At 33.8% G+C, this 26,599-nt stretch overlaps 3 protein-coding genes across 4 annotated transcripts; 2 read left to right on the forward strand and 1 right to left on the reverse strand.

Moving 5' to 3' along the window:
• The first annotated feature begins 11,754 nt into the window (after positions 1-11,754).
• On the forward strand, positions 11,755-13,200 carry LOC145018365 (uncharacterized). The gene is made up of 3 exons (XM_078976263.1): positions 11,755-11,869; positions 12,402-12,542; positions 12,631-13,200. Exons 1-3 carry the CDS (start codon positions 11,783-11,785, stop codon positions 13,138-13,140), a joined length of 738 nt encoding a protein of 245 aa, XP_078832389.1. The 5' UTR covers positions 11,755-11,782; the 3' UTR covers positions 13,141-13,200.
• A 3,507-nt stretch (positions 13,201-16,707) lies between these two features.
• On the reverse strand, positions 16,708-18,920 carry LOC145018445 (callose synthase 9-like). Of its 2 annotated transcripts, XR_013667016.1 has the most exons (7): positions 18,617-18,920; positions 18,251-18,539; positions 18,072-18,173; positions 17,870-17,980; positions 17,263-17,349; positions 17,046-17,179; positions 16,708-16,945 (listed from the first exon to the last, which is right to left on the reverse strand). XR_013667016.1 is itself a non-coding variant. In XM_078976333.1 (4 exons), the coding sequence occupies exons 2-4, from the start codon at positions 18,406-18,408 to the stop codon at positions 17,944-17,946; spliced, it is 297 nt and encodes a 98-aa protein (XP_078832459.1). In that variant the 5' UTR covers positions 18,409-18,539; positions 18,617-18,920; the 3' UTR covers positions 17,647-17,943. The 2 variants fall into 2 exon arrangements, 1 of the variants encoding a protein (XP_078832459.1); XM_078976333.1 differs by lacking the exons at positions 16,708-16,945; positions 17,046-17,179; positions 17,263-17,349 and having other exon boundaries at positions 17,647-17,980.
• A 5,593-nt stretch (positions 18,921-24,513) lies between these two features.
• On the forward strand, positions 24,514-26,115 carry LOC145016430 (uncharacterized). Its single transcript, XM_078974748.1, has one exon. It carries the CDS (start codon positions 24,514-24,516, stop codon positions 26,113-26,115), a length of 1,602 nt encoding a protein of 533 aa, XP_078830874.1.
• Positions 26,116-26,599: the final 484 nt, after the last annotated feature.

A 26,599-nucleotide genomic window follows, 5' to 3' on the forward strand; every position in this document is an offset into this window, starting at 1 on the left:
CCTCCCCTTCTCGAACTAGACATCGAGAATTTGTTTTTCTTGTTGGACCTCGAAGGTCCATCGAACTTCCTCTTCTCACCAACATCAAACCTCTCCGGACCCTTCTCTATGATCTAGGTCTCAACATTCTTAACACCCCAGATGGCGGCTTTCAATGTGGTTGCTTGCTTAACCATTGGACCAAAATCCGTTGGAAAACCATGAGCAAACTTATTGAACTTGGAGAGTTCAGTTGGAGCTAGGTACGGAATAAGCTTCATCTTCTCTGTGAAACTTGCACCGTATTCAGTAACGCTCATCCCTCCCTTCCTCAGATTCTAAAATTCATTATTGATTTCCAGAAGGTCCTACTCGGAGCAGTATTGCAATTTCAGTTGCACAAAGTCTTCCCAAGACATCTTACTAACTTCTCACTTGGGCATCGAATTAGCTAGTAACTTCCACCAGCTTAGTACCCCGGACTTTAACAGAGGGATTGCAAGAGCGGTCTTCTGTCTGTTGCTGCATTCGCAACTTTCAAACATTGTCTCCATCTCGGAGATCCAGTTTATAACCTCCACTGGCGTCGGGCTTTGGGATAGACATGGTGGTTTGGATGCCATGGAATCCTTGTACTTGCATCCTCTTCCATCATTTCCTCTGTCCATGTTGTTTCGGCAAACTATAGGTGGGTTGGCTTGACCAACGGTCCCACTGTAGTTCCCACCTTCCGACCGCCCTTCATTTAATTCGGGTTGTTCAATAGTTATAGAAGGTTCTTCACGATTCTGCTGAAGTAATCGCCTTGTCTCCTCCATTTGGAGATCCAACATCATATGCATCGTCTCTTGAACCCCAGCCATCGTCATTGGCTCAAGTGCTGCTGCTGCAATAGCTACTTGCTCAATCACAGGTGGTTGATTCTTGTTTTCGTTTGCGTTTCCAACTCCGCTTCTTGTTCTTGCCATTCTTGATCTATACACCGAATAAGGTGAATTTAGATCCTCATTCACAATACATATTAAAATCTTCCTTATCACTCTGAAACGTTTACATGCTGGTTTTAATATCGTAGCCATACGCTTAGAATTCTAAACACATAAGGTTTCCCGATCCGGTCGGCAACAGACCATTGATATGAAGAAATAATATCATATATGGCATACATATAACATTTAGCACATAAAAGCATTTTACGCAACTTTTCTAAAATATACTAGTGCTCGTGTCTAAAATATAACAGACACACATCTCACAATCTTCACTTAGCATTCTAAGTTTAAGTCTAGAAATCCTACAAATTCCTAGTTCGCTTAAACTAATGCACTAATACCAACGGTGACATCCCCAAAATCACGGTCAGAAAAGAATGATTTTATTTATGCTTTTAAAATATATTCAGAGTAATCCTTTGATTAAACCAGTTGCAGAATTTGTTCCCAAAACAAAATATGATAAAATAAAATTTATCAAAGCATTTCATCAAGAAATATATTTTCATTATATAACAAAATTTGGGATGTCATGTTCCGATAACAGACCAAAGCATAAACATTACAAAATAGACCTTACAACAGTTACATATACCTATTGGTCTAATATCAAAATATCTTGATAATTCATCCAACTTATGCTCTCGCGCCACTACCTGTAATACAAATAAAACTGAGTGGGTCAGGCTTGGGAGCCTGGTGAGCATATAGGTTTTTCAACCCACAATAAATAATTAAATTTAATTCATCAACGAACAACAACCTGATTACCCATTCCTGTTATCCTCACTTTACGTCCCTAAAACAACATCTATTACTAGGGACCTAATCTAGGATTTTCATCGGGATAGACATTACTGCAATGGGTTTCCTCAGCAATAAATGTCCTAAAGGAAACCATGAGGGGGATAGAGTACAGTGGTGAACACATCGTTCACAAACACCTATAGGTTATGAGCCTGCTAATGTTCCGCCTGATTATCTATAAAGAGTATGTGGTCGTCATCCATACTCCGCTAGATGACTAGATCAATAACAACAACATTGAGGCCTCTCATCATTTTATCACACATCAACTATCTACCCATGTTCTACCTAACATATTTGTAGATAATATATATATATATATATATATACACACACACACACACACACACGCAGAGAGAGTTTAAAACTTGTATAAAACACTTATTCAACACATATTTCGAGTAAAAAAATAATGTATACACACATAACACACATTTTCTAGAAAATACTTCGTATCTATGTGATAGAAGAAAATGAGTATACACTCACTTCAAACACACATTTAATACATTCAAACAATACTTGTATAAAAATTGTGTTTATGAAAAGGACTATACACTCACTTGATAAGACAATTATCGGACAACACTATGGCTTTTCAAGTAGTAATCCTTCGGTGAATCCGAGATCTCTTCACACATCGGGCTTCTCGCGGGCAGAGCTTCGGCTCGGAAACTCTTTTCTTCTTGGGATCTTCGGAGCTTCAAGACTTGCTTCGGGTCTCGGGATGATACCGAGGCTTTGGGGGTATAAAATAGGGCTTAGAGAGAGTATCAAGAGTGAGAGAGTAAGAGAGGAGCAACCTAATCCGGCTATCCTTCGATTTCTATTAATAGGGAAAGATTTTGACATTCCCATCGTGGACCAGAAGTGTTCACATCGTGAGCTCGGTCATCGTCCAATGCGTCATGGCAACTTGGGTCTGCCAGGCTCGGAAAGGTCGAATCAAAAAGTTCACGTCGTGAACATAAGGTTCACGTCGTGAACCCTGACACATGGTGGGGTTTCGTTCCCTCAACTTCGAAAATTCATATCTCTCGCATACGAGCTCTGTTTTCGACGTTATTTATATCCACGCATAGGTGCGATTATGCTCTACAACTCTCGTTTAGATTTTGTCGGATAATTTTAATTTGAACTTTTATTAAATTATTTTAGTAGGTCGAGACATTAAAACCTCATTAGAAATTCATAACTCCTTCATCTGACGTCCGTTTTTTTCTGTCTTTCTACCGTTGAACTACTATCGATGAGATCTTTGATTCTCGTTTAGATTGTTTTGGCTAGAACTCACTCGATCTCAAAATCGAACTTCGGGCTGCATACTACTAAGCAGAAACTTAGAAAAAATCATAACTTCCTCATATGAAGTCAGATTTGGACGTTCTTTTTATGCACACTATCGGTTTAACAAACTCTACGACTTTCGTTTAGATCACTAAGGCTATATATCGCTCTATTGTAAATTCAAATTTTACGCTATTCAGCGTCATGCCGGTTCTGTCGCGAAAATTCGACAGGTCATAACTTCTTCGTTATAACTCAGATTTCGGCATTCTATATATATATCTGGAACCCTTGTTTCAACCACTACAACATTATCCTTAGATATCGGTTTTATCTAATATTTTATTTTGACGCTTATTTAATTAAATTAAGTCACACAATTAAGCACAAAACACATAATACTCAAATAATACATTTCTATTATTTCAAAACGGGTTAGAAAGGTTAACCTAGAATATTACATCAACATTAATGACGAGACCAGAAACACAGGCGTTACAATTCTCTCCACCTTAGGAAGATTTCATCCCTGGAATTGCACACCAACAAACAAATGCAGATCGCGACCCATCATGTCACTCTCCGTCTCCCAGGTGAGATTTGACCCATTCGTATGTTTCCAACAGACAAGCACCAATTCTACCATCTTGCGTCGTAATTTCATAGTCTTTCGGTCAACGATTGCTTTGGGTTCTTCAATCAACCTCTTGTTTTCATCAATTCTTAACTCAGAAATTGGAATTATGTCAGGAACTTCTCCCGTGAACTTCTCACGTTGTGAACATAATGTTCATGTCGTGAACCCTGACACGTGGTGAGGTTTCGTGCCCCGAACTTCGTAAATTCATATCTCTCGCACACGAGCTCTGTTTTCGACGTTCTTTATATCCACGCGTAGGTGAGATTATGTTCTACAACTCTCGTTTAGACTCCGTTGGCTAATTTTGACTTTAACTTATATTAAATTATTTTAGTAGGCCGAGATAGGAAAACTTCGTTAGAAATTCATAACTCCTTCATTTGACGTCCGTATTCGTCTGTCTTTTTACCGTTGAACTACTATCGACGAGATCTTTGATTCACATTTAGATTGTTTCAGCTAGAACTCACTCTATCGCAAAATCGAACTTTGGGTTGCATACTGCTAAGCTGAAACTTAGAAAAATCATAACTTCCTCATACGAAGTCAGATTTGGATGTTCTTTTTATGCACACTCTCGGTTTAACGAAATCTACAAGTTTCGTTTAGATCACTAAGACTAAATATTGCTTTATAGTAAATTCACATTTTACGTCATTCGGTGTCGTGTCGGTTCTGTCGCGAAACTTCGACAGGTCATAACTTCTTTGTTATAACTCGGATTTCGGCATTTTATATATATCTGGAACCCTTGTTTCAACCACTACAACATTATCCTTAGATATCAGCTTTATCTAATATTTCATTTTAACGCTTATTTTTATCTTTAATTCAATTAAGTCACACAATTAAGCACAAAACACATAATACTCAAGTAATACACTTCTATTATTTCAAAACGGGCTACAAAGGTTAACCTAGACTATTACATCAACATTAATGACGAGCCCACAAACACAGGTGTTACAATTCTTTCCACCTTAGGATGATTCCGTCCCTGGAATAGCACACCAACAAACAAATGCGGATAGCGACCCATCGTGTCACTCTCCGTCTCCCTGGTGAGATTTGGTCCATTCGTATGTTTCCAACGGACAAGCACCAATTCGACCATCTTGTGTCATAATTTCTTAGTCTTTCGATCAACGATTGTCTCGGGTTCTTCAATCAACCTCTTGTTTTCATCAATTCTTAACTCAGAAATTGGAATTATGTCGGGAATTTCTCTCGTGAGCTCGATCATCATCCAGTGCATCATCGCAACTTGGATCTGCCGGGCTCGAAAATGTCAAATCAAAAATTTCACGTCGTGACCATAAGATTCACGTCATGAACCCTGATACATGGTGGAGTTTCGTGCCCCGAACTTCATAAATTCATATCTCTCACATACGAGCTTCATTTTCGACGTTCTTTATATCCATGCGTAGGTGATATTATGCTCTGAACTCTCATTTAGACTCCGTCGGCTAATTTTGACTTTAACTTTTATTAAATTATTTTAGTAGGCCGGTACAGGAAAACTTCGTTAGAAATTCATAACTCCTTCATCTGACGTCCGTTTTCGTCTGTCTTTTTACCGTTGAACTCCTATCGATGAGATCTTCGATTCTCGTTTAGATTGTTTCGGCTAGAACTCACTAGATCTCAAAATCGAACTTTGGGTTGCATACTGCTAAGCTGAAACTTAGAAAAATCATAACTTCCTCATACGAAGTCAGATTTAGACGTTCTTTTTATGCACACTCTCAGTTTAACGAACTCTATGAATTTCGTTTAGATCACTAAGGCTAAATATCGCTCTATCGTAAATTCACATTTTACATCATTCAGCGTCGTGCTGATTCTGTCGCGAAACTTCAACAAGTCATAACTTCTTCGTTATAACTCGGATTTCGGCATTCTATATATATCCAGAACCCTTGTTTCAACCACTACAACATTATCCTTAGATATCGGCTTTGTCTAATATTTCATGTTGATGCTTATTTTTATCCTTAATTCAATTAAGTCACACAATTAAGCACAAAACACATAATACTCAAATAATACACTTCTATTATTTCGAAACAGGTTACAAAGTTTAACCTAGACTATTACATCAACATTAATGACAAGCCCAGGAACACAGGCGTTACACATCCCCCACTCGCCACGTCATGGCCTCTTATTTGCCACGTTGTAGGAACTGGGTCTCAACAACCTAATGGATTAAATTGTTTTCCTTTAACCTCAAGAGCTCCAAAGCTTATATTCAGTCCTTCCAAAGGTCTTGATGGAGAAAGTTTCCCACTTTACCCATTAATATATCCTAATGAGTCTATATCTCTAAACCTAGGTCCTTAATGTCAACTTAAGGCATTGACTCAACCATTAAGCTCTTAATCACCAAGCCACAAATCCAAAACATCCAGAAGGATTTTTTTTACTTCTATTCCAACATAAAATTTGTAGCTTTATGTATATGCATGTCCAATGCAAGTATATATCTCAAACTAGTTCAAAATGGGACAAAAATATCAAAATCGCATGTGTAGATATCAAAACACAATCAAACTTCAAATCTAAAAGATACAGTGACCAATGGACCAAGGTGAGCTATAAAGTTGCAATATTTATCTCATCAGACCAACCTACAAGGTGGAAGCTTTACACCTTCCAAATCTCCACAAGATGCATGAGGTGTAAGATCGGAAGGGATGCACTCTTCCAGTTAACAAGAACACTTTTCCTTCTTCCAAAATGCAAGTGAAAACTTCAAACTTCAAGAATCACCATTAATACAACAAGAATCACTCCAAGGATACTAGGGTTTCGTTTGAAAGGGTTGGAGGCTGAAAAGGATGCCCTAATCCTTGAGAATAAGTGTTTAAATATGGAGAAAACTCTAAAAACCATGGGCTTAGGCTACCACAGCTCCCACGTTGTGGCCTTTCCCTTGCCACATCGTAGTACTCCAATCACCATGTCATGGCACCTAGTTTTTCCCAAAAATCTGATCTTTGAGTCCACCAAGCCCTCAACTGATCCATTTTGGGAAAAGGGCGTTACAATAATAAATCCTTGTATAAGTAATAATGAGTTGATTCCTATATGTTTTGGATAGAGGATCGATCACATATGATATAATATGTACTTATTCTAATTTTCCAAATGCTTTGAGCATTGTAAGAAAAGGATTAGAATTTTGTGTGACTAAATTTGTTAGGCAACTGTCAAGAACATTCTAAGGTCTTACCGAAGACCGTTTTCTTGTGGACAGTTAGAAGTATGATATTATTTGGGAAGGACCATAGTGACACGTTTTGGATTGAGATGCTTCTTGGTCAGAATTGATGGTCATATGGTCATATGGAAATGTTTCCATAATGGGAGATGCTTGTAGAATCTACATGTGAGTTGGAAATTTTAATGCAAGAGAATTGTTCAAGGACTGTTTCTTGAATTCGAGACTTCATAACCACAAAATTGTTTCAAGTAACGAGTTCTAGTGGAACATTCTATAATATCGATGGCTCAGTCTCTTTGACTTTAGAACATCGACGTCATATGAGGTCGATACATGTAACTGGGTGTTATAAAGTGTGCATTGGTTTACTCCAATGCAACTCATAACTGGGTGTTATGAAGTGTAATTATATTCATGATTTGATGAGTAAAATGTTATATTATATTTTCAAAGTTTATTCGTTCCTTTTACCTTAACAGAAAAAGCGATATCATTAGGCCCCTTGATGATTTGAAGTGATCTTTGAAAACCAGGCGCCTGATCCGGACTAAATTTATGTGTTTGATTTTGTAATCTAAATTTGATCATAAAATTAGAGACCGAGAAACAAACAAATGAACATTAGGTTGATCATTTAATCCATGACTATGTTCATATGATGTCTTGCAAAATGAATGGATAACTTATCACTTATCTTAGGGCTAACATTTTATTTGAATCAGAGTTTTCCATTGGCTTTGGATAGCATAATTGGTTGTTTGGTTCTAGGTTGTTTTGCAATTGTAGATATAGACTTATCCAAGTGGGATACTGTTGGATTAAGGTGTCTAAGCTCATAAGTAAATTGATATATTCTTGTAATTGAAAGCAGAGTCCTTTTTAGGTTGCCCTCATAACTAGAACTTTGTTAGAATGACATTTGTAGAGAAAGGATAAATTTATTAGTTTATTATACGATTAATATTGTAATAAATGTTTTGTTAAAATATTATATGATTAATATATTAATTGGAAATAGACAGTTGATTTGTCAATTTATTATGTGATTACTTTGTTTTTTAACCGGCAAATCTAATCTACTTCTAAGCTAACAACACCTATTCCACCTATGTCCACAACGGGACTTGAACCCTCGACCTCAAAGAGGGAGGGCACCACCTAATGCCGCTGGGCTACAAGCCCTTTGGTATTAAATGGAATTAATAAAAGGTCCAAGGGTTGAGTTTTCATTGTTCTTTTTAGGAAGGATTATAGGGTTTATGGAATATTCATAAAGTTGGTAAGGATACCATATTTGAATATATTAAATCCGAATCTTTTATTATTCAAATCTATGGTTTTCCTTATGTCATCTACACTATAAAAAGAACCATAAGGCTTTTAATGTTCGTTCACCATATTCCCAAGAGGATACTCTAGCCGAAAATTACTTCCTCATCTCTCCTCTCTTGTCTTCTAATTTTAGGGTTTGGATGTGAGTTATTAAAAACATCATCCTTTTGGTACTAAGCTTTCCAAGACTAACAACTACAAGGGACTGGAATTATTTGTCTACTATAACAAACCAAATGTATGTAACCCTAACTTGGTATTTTCAATTACATTAGGGTTCATGTTAGTTTTTGTTGTTCATTGTATGTTACATTCAAAGTGCTATGACATAGATCCTTATAGGTTAAATTTGCCTTAAATGTTAAATGATTTTCCACACTTACAAGTATTTTATAACCTTTAAAACCCATCATTTTTTCGTATAAAACTTTGTTGTTTTTCAAACAAAAAAAATTAATTCAGATAGTTTTTATAATTATAATTTAAGGCATAAGAATATCTTTAAAATCGCGTTATTGGTGTATATTAATCGCATCGTTTTTCTTTCTATTTAAACTTATTTTGAAATGTGTTAGTATATGACTAAAATATTATTAACTTATATTATAACTTACATTTTTTCGGTTGGTAATTGTTTTTATTATATCCATGGGGTATAGAAAATTGTTTATAATATGTCACTATATAACCAAAATAAGAGTTTTACCCATGTTGAGAAAAAAAAAAGATAGATATACAAAAAGGTTACCTATTGAATGGTCGAATTATTGATGGTAAGAAAGTAACAATCAAAGAGAAAATTTATAGGAAAGGAAATACTTAGCCATCGGACTAATGAAATTTCAAATTTCTTAGGAAACTAATCAGACGTCCCACCTCTTCACCACATGGACGGCAGGAATATAATTCTAGAAATCTTTAACTTCAAAGATCTTGGAGTGGAAATTTCTATCGACAATTTTTATGGATAACATTTTAACCTTTACTTTATCATGTCTTACATCATGAAATTATACTAATATCTTGAATGCCCCAAGATCTTAAACAAATCAACATCTTGGGATAGCCATCATATCTTTAGTATTATTCTATGCATGACTATAAGTTTATATCACAAAATCATGGACCAATCAATCAAGCTGAGGTCAATCAGAAAAGATTTTGAGTTTTCCCGAAAGACTTGTTCAAGTAAGATTAAGGGAAGATCCTGGATTTTTAGCGTAGTCCGTTAGGTTGTTTATATGTATATAAAGAAAAGTTGATCAGATTTTAAACACGTTCAATTACAGTCTAACTCATTTGCTCTTTCTTAACTTTAAACTAAAAGTAATCTTATACTCAAAGTGTGACATTAGTTGCCTCCCGCGGTTTTGTATTGGAGATCCTAAAGGATTAATGGTTTTTCTCGAACATGTTTGTGTTATTGCATTTACATTTACATTAGTGTAAGACCAAGGACTCTAGTAACACTTATTCATGGCATAATCCATGAATGGTTTGTAAATCATAATACCACTCATCAAATCTCAAATCAAACAATGACTTGATTATCAATCCAACTACATTCCTTACGACAATACTTTGGGTGGAAACAAATTATGAAACCTTTTCATAGTTTCTTATATGATCGATGTGGTTTACACTAAGATGCTTATATTCTATACAAGATCTGAGTATCTCATCCTCTTGCCCAATTGACCCTTAGTTTCGATTTACAAGAGCTATAGGCACCTAAAAGGTTCCAAACTCACATTCATATGAAGTTGGTCATGTATTATGGTTAATCTGAACAAATTAGTTAGTCTAAACCAATTCCAATAGATATTCACATCACCTGGTGATGCAATCACATCAATATTGATAAATGAAATTTGCATTAATCATAAGACTTGAGGTCGAATGATTTCCAAAATCATATTCAATTGGATTTTTGGTAATGCAGTTCTCGTTTCGTTCATCTCAACAAGACTATGATTTCAAAAGTAAATTTCATCCAAACTTTTCAATGTATTTGAATCAGTACGTTTTGTGGTCGAATCTGAACAAACAATTATTTAGACCAATTCCTTCAGCTATTCTTCGTTCTTGAAAAATAAGGATTGTATTGATCATAAGACTTGTAGTTAAATGAATTCCAAAAGCATATCCAACTGGATATATAGTAATGTAATTCTTATTTATAACAAGATGATTCCATATGAGTACATCTCGTTCAAATATTCGAATTTGTTTTTGAAATATTGTTCCTATACCATATTTACAGATTTCAAGACTTTCCTTTTAAATAGAAAATATATGAAATGTTAAACATTTTTATATGAGTTGGATTTTGATCTGAAGGATAGCAGTGTGAGCTTGGAGTCCTTGATCAAACTCTATTTTCAATATTCGAAACTCTCATATATATATATATATATGTATATATATATATATATATATATATATATATATATATATATATATACACACACACACACACACACTAGCAGGATACATGTGCGATGCAGCGACAACGATTTGTTTCATTCCAACATTTTGTTTCCGTTCAAAGAATTGTTTCGTTTTCATGGTCGTCAAATTATTTACTTTTGATGTATAGTTTCATTTGTCGATAGACATTATTTTGTTTTAAAAGTACATGATTTTTAGTTAAATATAAAATGCATGTATTAATGATTTGGCTTACAAATAAATGTACAATATTGTTGTAATGAAAAATATTTATTTCTAGATATTTAATATTTTATAACGATCTCATGAAAAAATGTTATATTTAATATTTTATATATTTATTTCTACATATTTTTTTTTAATGTCATCACCGCTCTATAATAGTTATAAAAAATCTATAAATTATAAGAATTACAAAAATTACTTAAAATTAAAAATAAATACAATTATAGTTACTATTTTCGTATTCATTAATATAAATAATATTAAACAATAGTTAATTATAAAAATATCACTTAAAATAAAAAAACAAATTTAACATAATACAATAAACTTTAGTATTTAGCATCATATAATAAACATTTTAGTATAATACAGTAATTAAAATAATTATTTTATATAATTATAAGTAGAAATATATCATTTTATGATATGTATTTATAATGTTATGATAATGATATTTTTGAAGTTATGCTAACATGTATAAATTATATATTCGTTTGGTATTGGTTATAATAAATAATATAATAAAGTTTGAATACAAAATGAAAATAAAAAAAATAATAATAATCTAAGAACAGAACAACTGAGGTGTATAATTAATAAAACTATTTACGTAAACAATAATTATTACTTTTATTTAAAAATTAATAGAAGAAGAGAGAAACATTTTTATAAGGAAAATAATGTTAGATTCTAATTATGTTTACCTAAAAAAAATAAAATGATTGAGAGGGTATGGTAATAAAAAAAGATAGTATTTTTGATTGGCCGTAAACATTAATTCCTTTGTCGAAAATTTTGAAGTCGGTATAAATAGAGTAATTGGGCATCAATTAGGGTTGAATGTTGCCTTCGGTGAACATACGCGCCTCATCCTCACGGCCTCTACGGGTCCACCTCCGGCGTTCCATCACTGCTTCATCTCCATCTGTGAGTCAAGCTCTTAGGTTTTTTCTTTATTTTTCTGTCTTTCATTTGTCTTTCAAACTTAAGTTTATTCTTGTTAGTTGTTAATGTTTTGTGCAACAAGTTCAGATTTTGGTGGGTAATGTTTTGACTGTTGATTTTTATGTGTCTGACTTTATGTAAAGTATCTCAGTATGAGAATGCTACTGATAATTTTTGTGTGAATTGTGATCATGATGTCTTGAAACACGTAGATCAAGTAATTTTGCTATTATCATGTTTTGTTTGCGGATTTTAAAATTGCTCTAATAGGTAATGAACATATATATTAAGTTACTGTTCACTATTTGGTATCGAAAACTATGGAATTGATAGATAGCATACTGTTGTTGATTTTGTGATATAAATTGGTTCGACCATGGGGGATTTGAAAACATGGCTGTGTCACGAGTTTGATCCACTTTGTTTTCAAATCCTAATTTTTTTCGCATGCTTTATATAAAAGAAATGCTCGAAATCTATGCAAATGAACTATTGTGATATTGTTTTCAATCAGGCCATGGAAACCCAACATTTTTATCATCCATTGGTAGCAAAGACATCAACTATTAGTCTTTTGAATGTTAGAGGGACGTCAAACCTTGGTTTCGATGCAACCTTCATAAAGCCACACAAACACAAACAAAACTCTTTTCAGGTATGTATGATATCTTATCTTTTCCCCTCAAATCTCATGATACAAAAACAAAAAACAAGGTCAATTTTAAAAACGATTCATTCAACAGAGCGGATGCGGAGACTACTACAAGATTAAGCATGGGAATTGTCAGATGACAAGGTCATATAGGAAAGTTGCATCAATTGTGGCCAACTTAGAAGAATACAAGTGTGTGAAAGAAGTAGTTATGAGAAACCAATCCGAGTTCCAACAGAAGTTGATGATTTGGGCAGAATACAAGTGCGTGTCGGCAATAATGACAGCCATTGCAAGAAACATGATAAGTCAACATAATCTCCAAGAGATGCTCGCGATTGCTGGAATGACCATGTCGATTAATTTCGTGTTCATTTTCTTGCGAGACTCTGCACCCGACTTCCCACCTCTTTGGTTCAAAGCTCTTACTGCAACCATTCCATTTTTACCTGTCCTTCTTAACTTTCTTCTCATCCCCAAAACCACCACCGTCAGATATACAGTTGCTGCCTCCATTCTCGGACAGACTCTCGGATTAGTGGCCCTCAAACGCTTTTACGCCAACCGAACCTTCTCTCACCGCCACCGCCTCCGCCTCTGATGCCTCTTATTTAATTTCTATATCATGTGAATATGTTTGTTGAATAGGTCTAATAATAATAAACCCATCTAATCAAATTGCTCATTGCGTTTGTTTGTTTTTTTTTTTTTTTTTTTTTTTTTTTTTTTTTTTTAATATTAATCCCGTTAGTTATCAAAAACACCCACTAAACGCCCAATTATATGTAATTACATTGATTATAAAGTTAGCCCAAATCATATATATCATTTTGTCCGTTGATATTTTGTTTGGTTTTTAACTTTTGATATAAAGAAACTACTATTTTATAATTAACTAGGTGGTTATAACTGATGGACAATTTTTAAAAAAATGTTGCTTATATATTTTTCAATATATAAATAATAGTTTTCAGAAAGTAGAATGTTACATAAGAAAATGTTTTACACTTATTTTTCAAAATCTTCAAAAAAAGAAATCTGTTTTACGTGTAAACATTGCTATAAATGACAGTTTTTAGAAACTAGAATGCTATAAACTTGTAGTCTATTGGATTTTACATCACCTATTTGAAACATAATGGTTAGAGAATAAATAAACATTCAATTGTCATAGATAATAAAAAGGATAATGACATAAAAACCCTAAAGCTTACAAGATTTTTGTTAGTTTTATCATTTTGCAGATTTTAGATTCATTAAATCAGTATTTGCAATTTTTTTTTTAATTTTAATCTTTGGTTTATTAAGGTCTTTAAGTTTGATACAAATGTTTTGTTTTATCATTTTTCCTGGTTTATAAAAGCCTTTAAGTTTGGTTTTTTGTTCATTAAAATTCTTAAGTTCGCCAAAAAAAATTAGTTTTACTAGAGGTAATCGGAGTAAAATTGAAAAAGAAAGTTGCAAATTTGAGGCTTTTATGTAGGGCTGACAATTCTCGACACGACATGCGACACGACACGAAATAAATGGGTTTGAGTTGAGTTTTTCAACCCGCCAACCCGTCAACCCGCCAATCCGTTTATTAAACGGGTCATATATGAGTTTCTCAAAAAATAAACGGGTTGACCCGCCAACCCGTTTATATTCTTAATAAAAAAATTATTTTATTTTTAAACGTATTTATGTATCAAGTATTAATATTTAATAAGTATTACAAAAATATACTATTTATTTATAGACCATTTGACTGTTTTCTACTATAATTACATTAAATTATTAAAATTAGAATAAAATTAATACTAACTATAAAATTATATAATTTCATATATTTATTTAAATCAATGATTAAAATTTATATAACTAAAAAAATCTCTTATTTATTAATTTATTTAAAATAATTAATTAATAATTTTGATTTTTTAATATAAAATTTAAATAATTTAGTAACCATAGTTCACACGGGTTACAAACTAGTGTGTATATATATATAGAGAGAGTGAGAGAGAGAGAGAGAGAGAGAGAGAGAAAGAGAGTTAGGATCATATATAACAATCAAGTATTGTGTGAATGAGTGTACGACGAATTCTGGCCAATCATTTGATAAATGTATAATTGAAATTTTAATTCTTAAATATTTATGATAAAAAAAAAAAGTAAATTAATTAATAACCCATTAAACTAGGTATATCAGTTTCACACTCTATAAGAATACCACTATCGTCTTCATCCCACCCCATCACCATCAACATTGAACGCCCTCGACCACCAAATGCCGCCACCATTTGTCGCTTCCTTCAACAACCAAATGTCACCTTCATCGTTGTCACCTACAATCAACAAAGTTAAGATTGTGCCTTGCTTACCTGCTTAACTCCCCCATCTTAACAAAGCCTTTTAATTAGTCTCCTCATATTTTCATCCTCTTCTTTCCAATAAATTCAATTTTGGTGTCTTTTCACCTATTGTCTCCAAATGGATAATAAGAAGAATCACATATTAAGCGGTTCACCATGGAACTGAGGTAGGACACTAAGCACGAGGTAAATTTTAAATGAAAGGGATAATCTTCTTGAGTAATTTATTAATATTTTCTGCAACCAGAAAATCAATTTGGAGATAATCACTTCGAAAGTTATTGCTTTTGCCTTAACTTGAACAAGGTATTCTAGATGAACCAACACAGATCACATATTTCTTGATTGCAAATTTATATCTTAATTATAATGGTTTTGTTACTATCAGTTACATAAAAGGAAATCTTTTTTGTGTTGCTGTTTTGGTGTCATTGCTTAAAGATTTCATCCAAATTCAGATTTATATCAATTTGTTGATAGTTGTCATATTTTTGGTTGGGAGTGTTTACTAATACATTGAGCATTTACCTCGTCATGTCATTTCTGGTGTGCAACCGCTTTGGTGCCCCTGCTTGAAGTTTTCTTCCATTTTATTTGGTGGTATGTCACTTGTTGCTATCTTGGCTGTTGGGGATTTTTTATGATATTGTAACCCTTTTGCCATTGTTGGGTTTCACTTCTCTCTCAATTGTTTTGGTGTTTATGTTTCCTATGGTTTGTTTTCTTGTATCCTAGTACTGTTTCTTGTATTCTTTTTTTTTCAGCTTCCCGCTGGAGTATTTGTTTTAATATATACCTTGTTAAAAAAATCTTAATATGTCACATGTTCATGACCTTCTGTGACATTCTATGGCGAAGAAGGAGACGAGCAAAAAATCAAATTTCCCATTGGAATGTGAATGTTAGAAACTGCCCACGAGAATGACTTAGAGCTTGAAGGTTGTTTCACTATACGCAACCAAACTAAATATAGCAATAATCTTTCATTCAAAATGATTTTTTTAATGATTTTGCTTAAAAAATCATTTTGAATTTAATTACAGGAGCATGTAAAGGATCGCTAGCTTGTTCTATGATGTAATTGAGACACTACAAGAAATTTTCTATTTAGCTACGGAAAATTTCGTAGCCAAACACTAAAATTCTGTAGCTAAAGCTGAATAACTACGAAATTTGTTACGCAAATTTTCAGTTAGACTTCGTAAGTTTATTTCTTGTAGCAAATTGTTTAGCTACGGAAATACAATTCTGTAGCAATTTTGCTATGACAGTTTCTACGACATATATTCCGTTGTAAATTGAGTTCCATAGCATTTTCGTAGCAAAATCCATAACAATTTTTCCGTAACAAATTCCGTTGTAATGTTTCCGTAGCAAATTTCGTAGCAACTTTTCCGTAGCAAATTCCATAGCAACTTTTCCATAGCAAATTCCATAACAATTTTTCCATAACTAATTTCGTAGCAATGTTTCCGTAGCAAATTTCGTAGCAACTTTTCCGTAGCAAATTCCATAGTAACTAATTTCGTAGCAATGTTTCCGTAGCAAATTCCATAGCAACTTTTCTGTAGCAAATTTCATAGCAATTTTTCCATAACTAATTCCGTAGCAACATTTCCGTAGCAAATTCTGTGGCAATTGTTCCATACCATTATTCAATAAATTTCGATTATTCAATTCGACTATTATATAATTTCATAAAAATGCAATTAATATAAAACCACAAGTAAAAGATTATTTCTATAGAAACTAAAAGAAATATCCAATATATCAAAAGATACCTATTTCAAAATCAAAAGTGGCTACTAATTAAATATAAAATATTATTCGATACATAATATTCTATCATTGATTAATAAAAATTTTAACCTACTCACTCAAAGCTTGTGCAAGTTGTTCAAACTTTACTTGAACATCCATATTTTTCTGTTGAAACTCCACATTCTCTTGTTGACCATCCTTATATTTTTCTGTTGAATATCCTCATTTTATCCGCGTTGCGTCTCAACTAAGGCAATTTGGTTTGAGACATAAGTCTTTCTTTTTATGATCCTACAATATTTCAATATAACCAGTAAAAACAAGAACGGATGATTAAACAAGAAATTTGACTATCGAATATTATAAATGATGTAAAGCACAAAAAAATTACCTCAAAAGCCTTTTTCAAAAACATAAGATTTTTTTTCGTATTTTTGTCTAGCAGAACCAAATCCCACTAAAATGGCATTAAAAATGGACATCGCCTTTTTGCACAACCTCTTCATGTGCTTCTCTAATTGCAACCTATAGTGATTTGAGAGAAGATTTTATAAAGGCTTGTACATTGATTTATATAAAAGTCAAAGAAAATAATGAATCATACTTACTCAGGTGGCCTTTGTACGATCAAAGATCGACACATAGAGATCAGTAGCCAACTCATACGCCCTTTCACACGTTGCTTCTTCAACACTCTGTAAAATGGAAATAGTTTAGTAAAACACAATAAGAATTAAAAAGAAAATTATATAAAACTAACATGCCATGAGAAGGTTACTGTAGGCACTGCTACATTTTACTTGTGCAAACTTTCTTCAAAACCAAGAAATATTAGAAACATCTGTTAACTATTGAAAAGGATTGCGAGGGCTACAAGCACAAGCCATGAAAATCCGTACAGATGTAGGAATGGAAAGATTGGTTATGTTTGGTTGGTTTATAGAAATAGAATAAATTTTCTTATGAATTTACAAAAGTCGTCCCTTCGTTTTGGATTTTTATCGTGTTTAGTCTAGAATTGAAACCTTTTCTACAAAGGGACCACTTTTGTAGTTAATTGTTTTTGTGTTATATGTGAATATGCTGTAGGGTAAAAATTATTGAATTATAAAACATGATAAAAGATTATTAAAACACAAATAAGATTATAATAAAGCATATATAACTCTTTGAAAAAGATGGGACTTGTCTAGATTTTGAAATTCAAATTCTTACGGATAATGATGTATTTGAATTTTGCACATCCAATTTGTAAACAACACCGTACTGGAATATGAATAACCGTAGGCTCAAAATCGTCTCCATAACCCTTCTTCGAATATAAGACTACAAAAGAATCACATTTTATCATAATTAAGAATTGTATATAAATACATGGTAATGGAAAAACAAGGATATTTTTTAAAAATTGTAGTACCAATTCTTCATCTCACCAAGCTTCCCAACTTTCTTCTCCTTTAACACTAATTCCACCTCTAAAGAAGAGCTAATTTGTCCGGTCTCTAAGTCCTCTACCGTCCTAAAAGTGGAAAACAAAAAAAAAGTATAAAATATAAAGATGATGTCATAAATTATAAAAAGAAAAAAGAAACTCACTTTTGCCACTTGAAACCGGATGGATTGAACAAATAAGGAGCAAAACGCCATGAAATGGCCATAAACCAACTGCTAACACTTAGAAGAATGTAGCCTACTAAACCACCTGCATTGTATACATATGCAATATACACCACTAACAATAAAACCACTTCCATTCTGTTTCAATAAATAAATAAATAAAATATTAAAACCATGAGAGATTGATTATTCTAGAGAGAGAAAAAAGAGTACCCTTTGACCAAATGACTTCACGAATATGTACACAGTGATCACTGTTAAGTGTTAACTGCATATTAAACCAAAAAAGTTGTTAGCCGTTTAAAAAAAATAATATAAATAAATAAAAAAGAGTGTGTAGTCTACCATGGTGCAGAAGTAGAATCCAACGGTTATAAACTAGAACAAAAGCATCCGGAAAAAGTCAGAGTTCCCAAAACCTGAAACTTTTCCTTCATAATCCATCTTCATTCCCTGCTACCTTCTAGTTTTTGATGAAGAAGGTGATGGTGATGGTCATGCTGATGGTGATTGGATCAGTTGTTGCATAATGATCTTAATAATTCAAGAAATTCAGAATCCATTGATAGGCCTGGTTTATTTGTTCCACCAAATTTGTATAGTCTTTTTTCAAAGAACTTGCAGTGAATCATTCCAGTACTATGAGAACCTATAATGAAACTATATAGATTAAGAACTGAAGCAACTAGAGTAGAGAACTGAAGAATAAATGATTGATTTGTATACCTAAAAGAGTGACTGTTTCTTTATCAGTGAAAACCCCTTGTTGCAAATCTTGCAATATTTGTAGAAAGACCATATAAGGGACTAGAAAGCTCATAGGAGAGCCGAGAGAAAGATCGACTGTTGTCTTTTCTACCTGTGTGAGCTGGATAAAATGGTCCACCAGCCTGTAAAAGAAATTAGATGTTAATAATCTAAAGTTTCATGTGTTCTTGAATGATTTGAAGAGGAAAAAGGTGAAAAGGGAAATGATTAGGAGATAAATGTGGTTAGTTACTAGAATCACACTGTCATAAGCAGCCACCACAAGAAGATCAACACAAGAAACTACACCAGGGCATGCATTTTCTGATTCGGCTTTGATGATGTCAAGATGTTCAAAACATTTCAAACTATATATGGAAAAATCATATTTAGACAAAACTAAAAACAATAAAACTGCTACAGCATCATAGCCATAACTCTGAATCACTATGTTAAGAAGATAGAATTCTTGTTCTTCTGTGGTAGGTGAGTACACGAGTTTGTTGATTATACCAAGCACAACGTGTCTTAATCTCCCAGTCATGAAAAGCGTAAGGATTGATTTATGTAGGTAAACAAAACTTCCAAATCAAAATGAAAATTCTATCCAGAAATCAAAATGGAAGTTACTTGCTGATGGATACATTTTAATTACCGTTAACCAATACGAATTATCAAATTAAACCTAAAACTCAATCGATGTAATAGAAAACATAAGTTAGGGTTTTTTTTACCAAAACATGGAGAAAAAAGCTGAAATCGGATCCAATGGTAAGGTCCACCAGCTGCAGCAGCGACTTCGACGGTGGTGGTGGCGGCAATAGAGAGAGGCGATGTTGATCTTCATTCACACTGTGAGAAAGGGGAGCAACTTTACTTGTTTAAGGGGTGGTAGGTTGCATGTCGTACCGACAGTGGAAGGGAGAAGGTATGTTGCATCGACGACTTTGAAGGAGCTGGAGGGATTTGTTGCCGCTAGTGATGGCGGAGGTGACGTCGTTGGTGGAGGCAATGGTCGACTAGAGGCGGAAGGGATGGCCGACTGATTGCAGATCGGGGATGCTGGAACCTGAGGTATCGTGTGATTAGATAGAGAAGAGGGAAAGTGGGAGTAGGGCAAAATCAAACCCACAACGATTCAGTGAAGCTCACCCTTTAACATTCTCATATTTACCAAATTGTCCCTACTACTTAAAAAATAAAAAAGAAAATCAAATATTACCAACGCGCATTTTTGACCGAACGGAAAATTATTGATTTGTGTTGGTAAAGGGTCTGTAGTTGTTCAGTGGATAATGACGTAAATGGAGACCGTGGGAAAATTGAAGAATGACGAAACTGAGGAATGAGGATGGTATGTTCAGTGGTTTATATTATGGGTCCTCGCCCTCCTATTTGCCCTTAAAGTTTGAGAATTGTTTTATGTTTTTCTCTAAACTTAAAGTTGAGGGTATAATCGGAAGTACAATGAATTCCTCTTCTCTTCTTCTATAGCAAGATCTTGCTCTTCTTTTGTAAACTCATGATACTTCACCTAACACCTATATCTAAAATTATCGCTAAATTATATATGTGTTGACTATTTTTTGATTATTTTTATTTTTGTTGTTGAGTTTTCAAAGATAATTATGTATTTTTAATCTATTTTTTTTCAATAATCTTCTATATTTTGCTACGGAAACATATTTCGTAACTACTTAACTACGGAATTTTCCGTAGCCAAATACCTATGGATTTTGATTCCGTAGCTATTTTGCAAATTCACCTTTTTGTAACAAGTTCCATAATAGATTAGCTACAAAATTTTATTTTGTAGCAAATTTTCCTAGCAAAATAACTACGGATCTTAATTCCATAGCTAACTAGCTACGTATTTTTATTTCGTAGCCAATTATGTAGTCAACTAGCTACATACATGGATTTTGTAATAAGTTTCATAGATAACTACCTACAACCAAAAAACTTGTAGCATTATTTGTAGTAAACTAGCTACGGATTTTAATTCCGTAGCAACTATTCAAGATTTAGCTACGGAATGCAATTCCGTAGCCATTTCCGTAGCAAATTAGTTACAACCAACCATTTTGTAACGTATTCCGTTATAAAATAACTATGAATTTAGATTCCGTAACAACTTTACGTAGCTATTTAAGATTTAGCTACATAATGTAATTCTGTAACCAATTATGTAGCAAAATAGCTACGATAAATTGTTCCGTAGCATATTCCGTACTAATATAGTAACGGATTTTGATTCCATAGTAACTTTCCGTAGCTATTTAGGATTTTTCTTGTAGTGACAGTATGATGTTTATTACCCACATTTCGTTCATGGAGAATATCATTTAGTTAGTGATAGCCCCATATTCAGTATCTTTTGAACAACTTTAAATTCCGATCCACCGTAATATGCTACATTGTTGTTGCACGAATGGAACAAAGATATCTTCTGTCAACAAGTTTGAACCTGTACTACCTAAGCGATTCAAAACTTCATATGATGTAATAAAGTGTAAGAACAATAGATGAGGTGGTGATCCTAAAATTCTCTTGATATCATAAAATGCAAGAAAAATATATCATAAAGTGCAAGAACAATATATCATATGCACGCTTGTTAAATGAATACTATATTATTCTTTTAGAATTTATAATATTCTTTCATGTAGTATTATTTAAGAATGTATCTTATTTTTTTCATAAATGTTATATTATGTAATGTCACTTATCCAATTATATTTAATTTCTTTTTTTTTTAAGAATGCATTTTTTATTCAAGAATGTAACTAGTATTCTTAAAGAATATCATATATGAACTTATAATTGATGACTCATTCTTCAAAAATGAGAATGATAAGAACGGAAATTGAATTGGATCCCTATAATGTTCAAAGCAATCTATATTAAAAACGTATTAGTTAAGAACGAAAATGATAAGAAACAATCACCAATAAAAATTCATTTTTTAAAAATGAAAAAGATAAACATGGATTGAGTTCTGTAAAGTTTAAAAATGTTAACTTGTATTTGTATTTTTATCTTTTGATTTTTCTTTATTAATATGACTTACTTGTCTAAAATATAATTATATAGTAAATGCTAGCCCATGGTATTAAAATGTACATTAAGATCACATCCTTTCATTATTTTCAATCTAATAGCCAAAATTTGGTTATATCACACAATATATATATATATATATATATATATATATATATATATATATATATATATATATATATATTCATCCCTAAATAAGTTAAAAGAGGATAAAACAACTACCAAGTATTTCCTTTATATATATATATATATATATATATATATATATATATATATATATATATATATATATATATATATATCATCCCCAAATAAGTTAAAAGATGATAAAACAACTACCAAGTATTTCCTTTATACAAATTATAGCTTCCATTTAATTGAAAAAGAATTGATAAAGAGAGGAGTTGGAAGCACTATCATCTTACACCTAGCAATTAGTGATGCCCGGTAAACATAGGGAGATAAAAAGTTCACAAACATTACTTATATGCATATAATAAATTAAAAATGAAAATAGTGATTGTTTCTTTCTGTTAGATTATAGTGTACATTGCTTTTTTATATGTATTGTATAATATAAGGACCGCAACGTAATATCCTCATATATAAATATATTGCATACATAACCTCCAATTAAGGAGGTTTTTATCATTATTAACATGGTATCAAGCTAGGTCTATGTAACGCCCGTGTTTCTAGGCTAGGCATTATCGTTGATGTAATAGTCTAGGTTGACCTTTGTAACTATTTTTGATGTAATAATGATGAAATATTTGAGTATTATATGAATTATGTGTTGATTTGCTTAATTATTATAATTTAATGAATTAAGAATAAAATAAGTGTTAAAATTAAAGTATGAGATAAGCCCAATATCTTTACATAAAGTTGTAGTGGTTGAAACAAGGATTCCAGAGATATAAAGAATGCTGAAATCCGAGTTATAACGAAGAAGTTATGACGTGTCGAAGTTTCGCGACAGAACCGGCACGACGTTGAGTGACGTAAAATGTGAAATTACGATAAAGCGATATTTAGCCTTAGTAATTTAAACGAAAACCGTAGAATACGTTAAACTGCAAGTGTGCATAAAAAGAACGCCCAAGTCTGACTTCGTATGAGGAAGATATGATTTTTCGAAGTTTCAGCTTAGTAGTAGACAGCCCGAAGTTCGAATATCAGATCGAGCGATATTTAGCCAAAACTTTCTAAATGAGAATTGAATATCTCATCAATAGTAGTGCAACGACGGAATTACAGACGAAAACGGACGTCGGATGAAGAAGTTATGAATTTCTAATGGAGTTTTCCTGTCCCGGCCTACTACAAATAGTATAAAAGTAATATATTTATAATATATTAAAAATAAATTCAAAATTAGCCAACGGAGTCTAAACAAGAGTTGTAGAGCATATTCTCACCTACGCGTCGAAATAAGAACGTCGAAAATGGAGTTCGTATTCAAAAGTTATGAATTTCTGAAGTTCGGGGTGCGAACCCCAAAGCTGTGTTAGTGGCCACGACGTGGAAACAGTGTCGACGAAGTGGCATGACTTCTGACGCCTTATATAGCCTGACAAAGCTAGTGGAAGATTACGCATGCAATGACGTTCAAGCCCACGATGTGGAAACAGTGCCCACAACGTGGAAAATGAGAAATTTGCCTTATAGATAGATTTGAAGGGGCAGTCGGCCAAGATTGCTAAATCACCCTTCTCTCACCCATATTACCTCGATTTACATGCAAAGTAGTAACCCCGAAGCCCCGGTATCATCCCGAGACCCGAAGCAAGTCCCGAAGCCCGAGGATCCCGAGATGAAAAGAATTTCCGAGCCGAAGGTCTGCCCGCGAGAAGTCCGATGTGTGAAGATATCCCAGATCCATCAAAGAATTTCAACTTGAAGAGCCGAAGTGATGTCCGAGCATCGTCTTAACAAGTGAGTGTGTGGTTACTTTCTTCTAACATATAAATATGGAGTATTTGCATTGAAATACGTGTTATGTGTATATATATTGTTGTTTATTTGAAATGGGTATATATCTGTAGCACCTGGTTCTTGGTACATATTCTTTGTAATTAACTCTTTAAATATTGCATTTTTGGCCTTGGACTCAGCGAGTTGAAGGACCAACTCGCCAAGTAGAAGCGGGATAAGTCGCGGGGTCTAAGTTGTGGACTCGGCGAGTCGGTTCCCGGACTCAGCAAGTAGACCCTGTCTGGGCAAAAACCCTAACCCGGGTGTTTGCACCCTGTTTAAGCACTCTAACTTAGCCTCCTTTGTCCCTAACACTTACAGAGAGCTATAAAACAAAACCCTAGCCCCCATATTGTTCTTGTGAGTGATCTTGGCCTATTGATAAAAGTTGGACTAGTAATCCACATCGTCAATCTCCCGAGTTCCAGCTAGGACTCGACACTTTTGTCGAGAGATCCATGTTACACCTAGATTGTAAAGGTGAAACCAGATGTCCGTGTGAGAAATGTGATAATCGTTACTTCATGAATCTGAAAGCAATGAGACGTCATGTTCGTATATATGGTTTCAGTCAATCATACAAAACATGGATATATCACGGTGAATCTTTAATCCCTCCAGCTGTAGATGTCGTATCGCCAAGCAACGAGATGGATGATGTTATTGACGATGTTATGTGGAAGTCGCGAGAAAACGATATAAACCTCGATGAAGGAACCTCGAATACAGGGGGTAGTGGTGTCGATGATGATTTTGAAGAGTTGTTAGAGGCAGTCGAAACCAAGTTATATCCTGGTCTTACATTTTCATTCCTTGATTTTTTAGCAAAGCTGATGCATATGAAGGTCAACAACAAATGGACTGATAGTTCATTTGATCAGCTCCTTGAGTTGTTGCATTCGGCATTTCCACCAAACAACAAGGTTCCCCGTTCATATTATTTAGCAAAAAAGAAACTGAAGAAGTTAGGTTTGGGGTACGAGTCAATTCATGTGTACAAAAACGCTTGTTTTCTCTTCTGGAAGGAACACAAGTCATTGCAAGTTTGTCCCGTTTATAAAGAGAGTTGGTGGATTGATAAAAACACCAAGGGTAAAAAAGTGGCTCATAAGGTGTTACATTACTTTCCAGTGGCCCCTAGACTATGCCGTTTGTATTGTTCACAGTACACTTCCAAAAATATGATATGGTATAGTACGGGGAGATCAGAAGATGGTGTGATGCGTCATCCCGTTGATGTAGAGTCTTGGCAAAAATTTGATGTAGATTACCCTGACCTCTCGAGTGAACCTCGCAACGTACGACTAGGGCTGGCAACTGATGGCTTTAATCCATTTGGTAACATGTGTAATCCGCATAGTACGTGGCCGGTTGTACTTACCACTTACAATCTGCCACCATGGCTTTGTATGAAAAAGTCATCATTCATGTTGGCCTTATTGATTCTCGGCCCTAAAGTGCCTGGAAAGGACTTAGATGTTTTCCTTAGGCCGTTAGTGGAAGAGCTTAAGTTTTTATGGCAATCAGGCGTACGCATTAAAGACGCAGCGACAAACACATTCTTCACGATGAAAGTTATGTTGTTATGGACAATAAACGACTTTCCAGCTCGTAGTAGTTTATTGGGCTGGAGTGGACAAGGGTATAGAGCATGCCTGACTTGCAATGAAGACACTCCGTCGTACCGTGCAGTAATTAAAGTCGTTTATATCGGTCATCGTCGGTTCTTAGATGCTGATGATCCATTAAGGATGAGTTTGAAATTTAATGGGCAACCAGAGACAAGACCCGCTCCGAGACACTTTACTAATGAAGACATACAAGAGAAACTAGGTCGTCTAATACTTCGTAAACCGGGTAAACATCCTAACACTCTCAAAGAAAACATGGATCAGCAAGGATTCGAGTTGAACTGGTCGAAACGTAGCATATTTTTCGAGCCCGAGTATTGGTCTTCTCTACAGCTGAAGCACAACATAGATTTGATGCATGTCGAGAAAAATGTGGGTGAGAGTCTTTTGGGTACTTCTATGATGAATGATAAGAGTAAAGACACATAAAATGCACATGAGGACTTGAAAAATCTGAATATCCGGCGTAATCAATGGTTGCAAAAAACGGGTAACAAGTTCACTAGACCACATGCAAGCTACTCATTCAAAAAACCTTACCGCAAAATCTTTTGTCAATTTACAAGAGATGTTAAATTTCCTGATGGGTTTGGATCTAACATCAGTAAGAAAGTGGTAGATAATGATACTAACATTATTCGGTTGAAATCTCATGACTATCACATTCTTATGCAACGTTTGATACCGATTAGAGTTAGAGCGTTATTGGACAAAGAAACTTCTACACCAATTGTAGATCTTTGTATGTTTTTCAAGCAAATTTTCTCCACAACACTAAAGGTGGAGGATATGAGGAAAGCAAAAGAAGACATTATTAGAATCTTGTGCAAGTTAGTGTTGATTTATCCGCCAACGTTTTTCGACATTATGATTCATTTAGTTTTGCATTTACCTGATGAGGCGATTGCCGGAG

Source organism: Lactuca saligna, chromosome 9, assembly GCF_052625555.1.
Source record: "Lactuca saligna cultivar CGN05327 chromosome 9, ASM5262555v1, whole genome shotgun sequence".
Lineage (NCBI taxonomy): Eukaryota > Viridiplantae > Streptophyta > Magnoliopsida > Asterales > Asteraceae > Lactuca > Lactuca saligna.

Bases quoted from the DNA above. Each gene is read 5' to 3' on its own strand.
- LOC145016430 (XM_078974748.1), top strand. From the start codon at position 24,514: ATGTTACACCTAGATTGTAAAGGTGAAACCAGATGTCCGTGTGAGAAA.
- LOC145018365 (XM_078976263.1), top strand. From the start codon at position 11,783: ATGTTGCCTTCGGTGAACATACGCGCCTCATCCTCACGGCCTCTACGG. The intron at 11,870-12,401 runs GTGAGTCAAGCT...GTTTTCAATCAG, and splicing joins TCACTGCTTCATCTCCATCT to GCCATGGAAACCCAACATTT. The intron at 12,543-12,630 runs GTATGTATGATA...TTCATTCAACAG, and splicing joins ACAAACAAAACTCTTTTCAG to AGCGGATGCGGAGACTACTA.
- LOC145018445 (XM_078976333.1), bottom strand. From the start codon at position 18,408: ATGGAAGTGGTTTTATTGTTAGTGGTGTATATTGCATATGTATACAAT. The intron at 18,174-18,250 runs GTGAGTTTCTTT...TTCCACTTTTAG, and splicing joins TCCGGTTTCAAGTGGCAAAA to GACGGTAGAGGACTTAGAGA. The intron at 17,981-18,071 runs GTACTACAATTT...ATTCTTTTGTAG, and splicing joins CTTGGTGAGATGAAGAATTG to TCTTATATTCGAAGAAGGGT.